Consider the following 10,916-nt stretch of genomic DNA (forward strand, 5'->3'; position numbering starts at 1 on the left):
GAACAAGGAATAGTTCAATTTTCTAAATGGCAGGGGGTTAGAACTAGAGTTGAATTGACTGAGATTAATTTTCCAGCCTCGATCAGGATTGAATTTCAAAATAGGATTAAAGTTCAATTATTAAAAATGAAAAAAGTTATATCTGATTTAGCTCCTGCTAGCATTTCTTTCCATGGACAAAATACTATTCTCCTTAAATTCTACCCACTTCTAGAGGTTACAAATTGGAGAACTCAACTTTAAATTAAAAAATATTCTTTCTACCCTCTGATTTAAACTGCTAATGAAATGCCTTACAATATTCTTCACTAGTCAGATTGGACTACTTCTTACCTGTCCAATAATACCTGAAGTTATCACATCCTGAAATATAATTATTCCTCCAATGCCATGCTGTGGTCTATAAATCACCTTGGGTACAGAGATTGCACCATGTCTTGCAAATGAACCTTCTTGAATCTTAAAACTAAAATTGCTGACAGTCCTAAACTAAGACTGAGGAGTTTATTTTTTGACAACCACTTTTCCTATAATAAACTCATATTTTAAAAAGTTTGATAAGAAGTCAGAAACTGATCATATATAGAATGAGAATGTTAATGATTCAATGAATTACTAAAAATACATTATTTTTTTGCAATAAAACTTATGAAATTATAGATTTAGCATAAATCACTTTATAATGGGTACAAAAAATTTACATAATGTTTTCAAATTTGGAATTACAGTGTTATATTAAATTTAATTCTTAATTTTACTTTTATTATGACTGAAATTGAACTCATGGCTAATTGTTCTTATTTATACTCCTTCTTAATATTGAGATGTCTTAAAAAATTTCGAATAGGTTTTTTTCTAAAGGCTCCATAGTTTCCAAATTGGATTGGTATATCAACACCGTAATTCTTTGCAGTCTTTTTAAATATTTTATTGATTTTTTTTTTTTACACAGAGGAAGAGAGAGAGAGAGAGAGAGTTAGAAACATCGATGAGAAAGAATAATCAATCAGCTGCCTCTTGCACACCCCCCACTGGGGATGTGCCCACAACCAAGGTACATGCCCTTGACCAGACTCGAACCTGGGACCCTTGAGTCTGCAGGCCGACGCTTTATCCACTGAGCCAAACCGGTTTCGGCAATTCTTTGCAGTATTGATATAAAATTTCAATACATCATTAAAGTGTTTTTAGCATAATAGCTGTAACTTCCCAAAGACAATGAGTTCCAAATTTCTCAGTTTTAAGTGAAACTCAACAGCAAAGTAAATTTGAATAAAGGCTAATTTATGTAGTCACTGTTTGACAAAGCACTAGAAATATAATGTTTTCAGATTTTTAATATGACTTTTTAAAGTATAATCTCAACTTATTTATGAATCATGTTTCATATATCATCATCCTAATATACGAAAACCCATAATGACCGAAGGCTGCACTGAATGCCAGGCTGCAGGAGCAGCAGGCTCCAGTGGGTGGGGCTGGCAAGCAGGCTGAACTCTCTTGGGAGAGAGAGGCGGGCTGATAAGCAGCTACAACAGCTACTCGGAGGCCCTGAGAGTGAGAGAGAGAGACCAGTCCCCTCTCTGCTGTGTCCCTGGGAGCCTGGGCCCACTCCTTGGCAGGCATGCCTGACCCATCCCCCCTGTAATGGTGCTACCCATTCTCCTGGAGGAGTTACTGAAATCTAACTAGTACAAAGAAGCAGCTGTGAAGATTATAAATTGTGCACTGAGAACGCCATAGATTGTGGAGGGCTGCACAGTCCACGGCTCTTGAATCACTGGCAGCAGCCTCCTGCACCACCTGGTCCCTCCTGGCTCCTTTCCCCGCCTGCCTCTGCCAGAGGCTTGGGCCAGATGCTGGGAGCTTCCTGAAGGCTCTCACCTAACACCTCACTTTCCAGTCTAGCCCACCAGCGCCCTCAGCAAGCCAAAGTACAGTCAGAACATCTGCCCCCTGGTGGTCAGTGTGCATCATAGGAATTGGTTGAGCAGTAGAACTTCCAGCAGAACTCCCAGTCTAGGGGACAATTTGCATATTAGGCTTTTTATTATATAGGACTAGCGGCCCCATGCATGAAAATTCATGCACTCAGGGAGGTCCTTCAGCCCTGCCTGTGCCCTCTCACAGTCCAGGAGCCCTCAGGGGATATCTGACTAATGGTTTAGGCCTGCTCTGGAGTGGGCCTAAGCTGCAACCTGGCCTCCCTCTGTGGAAAGCAACCAGGCAGGCCACTGGGTCACTGCTGCCCCCCGATTGCTATCCCCTCTCTCTGTCCACTGACACGTGCCTTGGCTGGCTTGGTGCCACCTGCTCACCGGCCTTGCCCCCACTGACCAGCCATTCCACTGTTTGGTAGATTTGCATATTATGCTTTTATTATGTAGGATGGTTGTTTTCACCCTATGATAGCAGAGCTGTGTTATTGCAATTGAAGCCAGAAATCTAAACCAGAAGTTCAGAAAGTCTAAAATATTTACTATCTAACCCTTTCCAGAAGAGTATACAAGCCCTTGGTATGAATATACAACTGTTTACATATGTTATTATATGCTGATGTTTATTTTTTTAATAATGCTCCATTTATTGGATTTACTTTATTTCTACTTACTGGATCTTTCTTTTTTAATTTACCTTTATTGTTAAAAGTATCAGATGTGTGCTCCTTTCCCCACTGACCCCTTCCCCTTTACCCTCCCCCCCCAGGCTTTCACCACACTATTGTCTGTGTCCGCATATGAGTTCTTTGGGTGATATCTCCCCCACAATCTCCTTCCAACTTTTTACTTCACAATAGATATTTAATATAAGATCAAAAAGAACAATTACAGCTTAATAAAATATTTCACATTTATGTTTTCCTATAAATTTGATAATGAATACATAGTTTGTCCCTAAACCATGTTACTATTCGTGATTCACCACAGTGTATTAGTGACTTATACTAGTACATGTACTGGCCCCATAGCCAGGATCAGTTCACATACAGTTAAAATATGCCGCACCACAACTGAAATCAGAGACTTCAAATAGATAATCAATTAATTTCAATAATGGTTTGATTATTCCATCCAATTAATTGGGGAAAAAATAAAGCTTTACTAAAGTGTATTCTGTTGAAGGCAAGATATCTGACATTAGAAATGCTATAGAAAATTTAGTAAAAATGTTTAAAGATAAAGTTATTGTTGTTTTAGAATTATGAATTTTATTAAGTATATCCTAATATATATTGTTTAAATTAAGTATAGAAAAGGATAGGAAAATGTACTTTTAATGTATTGCCAAACACACATAATTCATATTGTAAATCCAAAATAATTGTGATATTCAGATAATTAGATTAGAATCTCTAGCTGAAAAATTCACAAATAACTTTAAATATTTACAAGTCAGCACACTATTTTTTTTTTGTGTGTGTGTGTGTGTATGTGTGTGACAAACTGATATTGGAAAAAAAAGTTACATATCAGAATGTGTTTTCTCTCACTATTATCCACATTTAGATTTTAGTGATGTTTAAACTTCTGAGGAATGACTAAAAATAAACCAAAGTATTTTAGGAATGTTTTAACATGTTAGTGGAAGAATCCTTCAAATGTTTGTTATATCCTATTTAAAATTGGCTATGAGCATTTAATTAAAAAATATCATTAAACACAAAAAAATCAATTTTGTAAATTTTGAGTTGTACTTATTTTTTAAAAAGCATTAAAAAGCATTGAAGTTTATTCCTGCACAATGCAATTAAGACACTTAACAAATTCAATAAGTTCAAAACTATACTAATTTATAAACACTGCTACTGCCTGGTGCACAGAATTCATGCACATCAAAAGGGAATAAATTAGAGAAAATTTTCTAATGTTGCTATTTGCCCTTTCCCTTTAATAGTAGTGTCAGAGATGAAAGAAAATTAGTAAAATGTATATGAAAATCCCCCTTCTATCAGAATCTGGGGAACATCATGGGACCTAGACTAAGTCCCCGCCGACCACCCACAAGTGCTTCAAAAACACAGGAGACCCAGACCTGGCAGGCCCCACTCCTGTCAAGCCCCTAAGGGCAGGGGGTGCACCCTCAGGTCCCCCAGCCTGGTGCTGGGTAAGGGGGCACAGCCTCAGGTCTCCCTGCCCAATATCAGGTGGGGGGTGCACTCTTAGATTACCCCAGCCCAGTGCCGAGGCAGGGGGCATGGCCTGAGGTCCCCGGCCTGGCACTGGGGTAGCAGGGACACTGCCTGAGGTCTCCCATCAAGCCCCTCCAGGCAGGGGGTGCATCCTAAGGTCCCCTGTCAAGCCCCATGGGGAGGGGATGCAGTCTGAAGCACCCCCCTCCCCAGGCACCATGCAGCCTCAGGTCCCTGCTATTTGTCTGTGATGTTATGGCATTGTGGCTAATTTACATATTCCTCTATTATATAGATATATATAGATAGATAACTTCTTTGGAATAGCTGGATATGTGGGAAATACTATTTAAGTGGAACCTATATTTCATGGGTAGATTGATGTACTAGAACAAAATGGAATTAAATTGTAAAGATCTATAACTCTGCAGCACCTAAGTTTGGCCAACACTCAACACTCAGAGGGATTATATATTTAGAGATCATTTGTTTTGTGAGGATTATTTTTGAAAACATGAGTCAAATAAAATAATTCTGAATAGAATAAAAATATGGATCTGATGTAAATATAAGATCTATGTATTTTATACAAAAAAAAAATAGAATTGAGGATACTTTCCATTTAGCAGATTTTCCCAAGAGATGAACAGAAACCTCAATAAGTGTGCAGTGACATTTTTCTTCAATTAAGAATGGCATAATTATGAAAAGAGTTAAAAGCAATAAATTTAAACTTATTAATAATAAATACAATCTTGAACAAGGTATAGATGATTTAATGAAAAATTAAAATGATAAAACCGTATTAAAAAAATACTCAATCTTCAGAAAAAAATAGTACTAGAGATAACTATGACTAAACATAGTTCCTGTTGAATTATTTTTTAATGGTCAGATAATCAATATAAAATATGTTCAAAATTTTCCCTATGATTTATAGATATCAAATTGCAATTGTTTTCTTTGGAAATAATTTTACTTAAAATAATCTTGTATAAACTGTCTTCTTTGCCTGCTTGTTTAATGAAATGAAATTGCCAATCAAAAAATAACTGTTTCAAATATTATGTAATTATAACCGAGATAGGTCAGTACGCCAAAACAAGTGGAAGAGGGAAAGTGAGACACCTACTTGACCAACCTGGAAGAACAATTTCCCTTAGGTACAGAATGCCTGACGAGGGGCAAAACTAGGGAAACAAGGACCTCGCCCCCAGGGTGACCTTCCCACCCTTCGCATATGTGGTTTAGACCCCTGACCTTTCTTCCCCATAGATAGCATCTAGGCCTCAATTGTATTTCAGCCCCAGGCTCAGACAAGCAGTGCCATCCCTGTCCTCAGAACCAGCTGCCTTGGCTAATGACCACCTGCCCTCAAACCCACCAATCAGGGGAGACCATCACCCGAAAAGAGCACACCAGCAAAGCCTAGACCTCCCCTAAGATTCCTGCCTGGAAGAGAAAAATAAATATCCTCAACACAAAAGATGCAGTATGTGCCCTCTCTCAGGAGCACACCTACACCATTTCCCTTCCCTGTTATTCTAAGGAACCTCCTGAGACTCGCATCCAGTGGAGTGGTGGGCAGCGACACCATGTCCTACGCCAAACTCCTGAAACTGTCTTCAAGGTCTCTTTTCTCTGACTTCTCTGTGAGCTAAAGCAGCCCAGCCCAGGCACTCCTGTTGCTTCTTCCATGCTAAGCTCTTCCTTGGTTCCTTGTCCTGAGTGTGCTTCCACTGCAGCCAATAAGTCATTCCTTGCTTTGCTGTGTTTTGTTTTGACTGAAATCTTTCCTTCAAAGAGACAAGAACCAAGGTCTCATCCTCTCAGCAATAACATAACTGCTTTTAGCTACCTCTTTTGCTCAAGAATGCTATTATTTGGAAGGCAATTACATGGTTCCCATATGTATGCAGCATATGGTAAGAGAAGGTAAAACATCTTTCATCTCTTAACATTCCTCAAGGAAACAAAAGGTTTGAAGGAAAAAAGACCAGAAAAGCTTTATTTGAAGATAATTGGAATTCCTTTTTATTAAGGTTTCATCTTTTTGTTTAATTCTGTATCTATTGACATTTGGTATAATTTTATAGCAGTATTCGGTATACAGCATACTAGTTAGAAAATTATATAATCCACAAACTAATTCTCGTACTCATTGGCTCCATACATAGTTATGACTATATTATTAACTCTATTGCCTATGCTGCTCTTTACATCTCCATGATTATTCTGTAAGTACTAAATTGTATTTCTAAAATCACTTAACTTTTTCCAATCAGTTCCCTAGCCCTGTCTGATCTGGCAACTCTCAGTTTTTTGTTTTTGGTGTGTTTTTGTTTGTTTGTTTGTTTGTTTTTACCGTATTTATGAGTCTATTTCAACTATGTTTGCTTATTATGTTTCAGATCCCACTATAAAAGGAGTTCTTACTGCCTTCATTGGCACCAGTTCCTCTTACTAAGAGGCAATGGCTGATGCTCTCTACCAAAAATCTCAAATCTCAACTTATTTAGGTAGAAGGCTGCAAGAGAAACACTGAAATGTTACTATTCCCTGTGGTTTGGGAGACAATCATCTTCTGTTTCACTCCCACAAGAGAAATTTTTAGGTATTTCATTGTGGCTAAAGATACTACTGCCTACAGACAGTTTGAAGTGGGACAGACACACTGATAGTGAGGTATATTTCCCAGAAAATGGAAAACTGTAGAAGAGTTCAAAGACATAGGCAATGGTTTAAATGCATTTTCATTGTTAAAACGTTAACCAAAGTTAAGAAACTACTGGCTTAAACATTTTAAGATGAAATCATTTTACATATTTAAATTTGAGAAGAAATAAAACATTTTTATCCTTCATAAAAAGGAATTTGTCTGTAATATGTTACAAAAGGAAATAAATTAATTACTATTATGCAAATTATCTGCAAAAAGTGCATTATTTCCAAAAATATTTTAGTACTTAAGAACAAATATACTTTATTATTATTTTAAAATGTCAGCTGTTTTCCAAACTCTTTCTATATTGTGGAATATTAGCTGGTTAATCAATTATTTGTTAACCAAATAGATTTATTAAACTTATTCCTAAAAAAGTCACAATAGAGACCCTAAAATTGTATTTTTCAGTAATAAATGAAACATTTTAAATTTAATTTGAAATTAAAGACAAAATTAATATTAATTACATGTATAAGTGTATATATATGTGCATTTTTTTTACCTGAAAATGGTTCATCACATTTACAAATGAAACTATTTGCAGCAATATTGCTACAATTTCCATGGAAACAGCTACAAGGTTGATATTGGCAAATTATTTCTGAACAATTTAGGCCTGCAAAAGTGAGAGAAAATCAACTTTTAAATTTAATCAATAGATTTACATTTTATATAGCTAATTATAGTAAATGATTTTTCCAGAATTCTTTAATAATAATTATAAAGTTTGACAAAATGAAATTCTAATTAAGAAATAGTGCTGCACAGTGATGTATTTAAATTGAAACAATTTCCATAAGTTTTATATCAGTTTTTTCATCATCTGATCCTTGCTATAATATTTAAATATGTTTCTGATTGTTGATATGTGACCTTTAGTTAATTTTCATGATAATTTGAATATGTTAATCATGTTTTGACAGCAGATAATACACATAAGTACCAGTTCTTCAACAAACACTGAGAGAATTGCAGTAGTAACTTAAAAAATGACATATTGTATTTTATACATACCACCTAATCAAGGTAATAACTCTAAAGCAGAAAAATGGGGTAAAATTGTGCCATCTAAAGAGGAACCATAGCATAAAGATTTAGTTGAGCAAATGCATACGCTCTAGAGAGCTGCTGTATAACATCGCACTATTTTCAACAATAATATGTTATGCACTTAAAAATGTATGAGGGTAGCCCGATTGGCACGGCTCAGTGGTTAAGCATCACCTAGGAACCAAGAGGTCAAGGTTTGGTTCCAGGTCAGGGCACATGCCCGGGTTGCCCGGTTGCTCCCTAGTAGAGCCCTAGTAGAGGGGGTTGCAGGAGGCAGCCAATTAATTGAAATACTATTATCTGTTATCATTGATGAAATCACTTTACATCTTTAAACTGATGTTTCTATCTCTCCCTTCCTCTCTAAAAATCAATAAAGCTATTTTAAAATGTTTAAGAGGATATATCTAATATTCAGTGTTGTTTCCACAGTAAAATAAAATATTTTTTTTAAAAATCTAAATTATGGGAGAAGGGAGAAGAGTGTTTGGATCACATGTGTCAAACACAAGGCCCGCGGGCCAAATCCAGCCCGCCAGGCCTTGCAATGTGGCCCGCACCGCGCTGTCATCACTGCACTCCGCTGTCAGTTTATGACATTGTCAGTTTATGACTGTTCAGTAAACCATTCGGCCTGCGATTTAGGCTGGATTTTAGATTTTGGCCCCTTCTCTGATTGAGTTCGACACCCCTAGTTTGGATTCTCAAAAGCTACACACAAAATTCTAAATCCTATGCTTTCTTGCCTTTGCTGTTATATCAAGTTTGTCAAATTCCACTTACATAAACTATCATGGTCTTACTATATCACATACCATGACCTTGCCTAGAATATTTTTCAAAGTAGTTAATCATCTCATAATAGCCTCCACAGAAGAATGTGCCTAGAATATTTCAGGGCATGGCAAGTGGACAAATGTTACTGCAAAACAGTTATACACAATTTGACAAAATACCCCCAATTCTAATTTAATTCTTAATTTAAATTTGAAGCAATTTTTGCCATGATCAATGATGCTTTTCCAATTCTTTGTAAACTCTGACATCCCTGCCTCAGAGGTCTCCTTCCTTCATTCTCCTCCAAACAACTTCCAACACAATGAAATATAATTAAATATAAATGTGTGCCAAAATATTCCCACATATAAAATCAAAATTAATACATAGTAGAATATTTGTAGGTCATATCCCTTCAATCTTAGTGAGTATAATGAGCTAAAGTGTTATACCACCTCCATTTGCTGAAATCCTAATTCCAAGGCTACATAATTGGATAATATATGAAGGTAGGATTTTTGTAAGTAGTAGTTCAAAATTCACTTATTTTCATATTTTTATAGAATTATGTTATTTATAAAGTAATCTTACCTGAAAATGGTGGGGGACAGATACATTCATATCCTTACTCATTCCATTTTTCTCTTTTATTAATGCAACTGCCATTAGGTTTACAAGGTTTATAAGAACACACATAAAATTCCTGGCAGTATTTTCCAAAAAATGGAGATTCTCAATGACAGCTGTATGTCTTGCTCCAAATTTCAGTAAGACATTTACCATGCCCAGAGCAATATTCTGAATTCAGATATTCCTGGCAGAACTGCTCTTTCACTGTCACATTTAGTCAAAGTCCCAGTTGACAAAGCAACGGACCACTTGCCATTACTGTAATGAAATAACGTGTCCCAACAGTCAACCACTGAGAGTTAACAGTGTGCATTCCTATAAGCTTGCAACCAAACAGTAACTGCTCTTCAGCTGTGGCATTCTGCAGTCAGTCAATGAAGGATGCTTCAGAAACATTCATCACATTTCGTTCTGGAGAGTGATGAGATGGTTCAGAAGAAATTACAAGTATGTCTCCTAATTGAATTTGCAAAGGGCAAATCTGGGGAGGGGGGCAGGCTGATTGCCTGAAATACTCATTTCAGTATTTATGTCCTCAAACCAGCAATCTCCGTAGGCCTCCATGCAAATGTTTTCTGTGAGTGTCCAATTCACCACATAGGATGAGGGTTGGGCATGCCATTCTTCCACCAATTGCCATCTACATGTTGTTTTTCCATTTATAAACATGCAATGAAGAACCAGCAGGCTCAGAACATAATTGATTTGTTGGTCATTATATAAAGTTGTATTTTACAGTCTATCATGAAAATGTCATAAATGATTGCTTGACTTGGGCTTTCAATGTTGCTAGACATTTCTAAGCAGAGATTTTGTTCAGGGATTCCGGGGAACTGGCTCGTTGGTTTTCTTTACTGTTCCCAAAGTGCAAGCGAACTCAACGACTGGGTATTGATTAAGAAACAGGAGGTTCGTTCTGCTGTTTTAAATAACCCTTCAAATAGAAAAACATATAGTGTTACCTAGTATTTTCCTAAATTACTTAATGATACAAAAATTTCTTTGCTGTTTTCTGAAAAACTGTGTCATTAGCAGATAGGCATCTTTTCGGTGAAACAGGCCAGGAAAAAATGTGTTTGTTACATTGTGTCTCATCCTTCCCTATATAATCACCTGATTCTGGAAAGGTTTGATATCACTGTCATTGAGCCAGCAACTTACTATAGTCTTTTATAACAAGCTTGATTGTAACTGGAACACAGCAATAGTCAACATCTTTAATGGATAGATGTGATTTTCTTAGGATATAAGTATCTCTCTCTGATTAGTTTTAGGAAAATAAAACACTTTAAAAGACATAAAATAAGAATTAAATGATTTAAATATAATGTTCATATAATGTTTTTATACAAATATAAGCCCTAAGATGCCTGTTGGTGACAAATCATGTTCTTCTATTGTAATAGTAATCCAGGAAGTGGGAGCTCTCACACACATAATGGACACATAGAATACTCTATTGTACAAATAAGTAAACTTAGAATGAGTTCTTAACTTCTGCAGGAATGGTGGTGGAAGCATTGGCAGAAAGTGTAAAATGGTGTGATGGAAGAATGATAAACAGAGGAAGTGTGGCGGTAGTGTTCTCTTTCATCACTCACCAGA

At 36.3% G+C, this 10,916-nt stretch overlaps 1 protein-coding gene across 1 annotated transcript in view; it reads right to left on the reverse strand.

Annotated features, from left to right (window-relative positions):
* Positions 1–10,027, reverse strand: part of EYS (eyes shut homolog) — a gene marked incomplete at both ends in the record, with an annotated part of 204,625 nt that extends 194,598 nt beyond the window's left edge. The window contains 8 exon segments of the mRNA XM_084890219.1: positions 7,357–7,470; positions 9,273–9,306; positions 9,310–9,414; positions 9,418–9,528; positions 9,532–9,678; positions 9,682–9,801; positions 9,804–10,009; positions 10,012–10,027. Coding sequence (XP_084746345.1) covers positions 7,357–7,470; positions 9,273–9,306; positions 9,310–9,414; positions 9,418–9,528; positions 9,532–9,678; positions 9,682–9,801; positions 9,804–10,009; positions 10,012–10,027 — 853 coding nt within the window.
* Between the last annotated feature and the right edge of the window lie 889 nt (positions 10,028–10,916).

Source organism: Pipistrellus hanaki (assembly GCF_964339955.1).
Source record: "Pipistrellus hanaki genome assembly, chromosome: 7".
Taxonomy (NCBI): domain Eukaryota; kingdom Metazoa; phylum Chordata; class Mammalia; order Chiroptera; family Vespertilionidae; genus Pipistrellus; species Pipistrellus hanaki.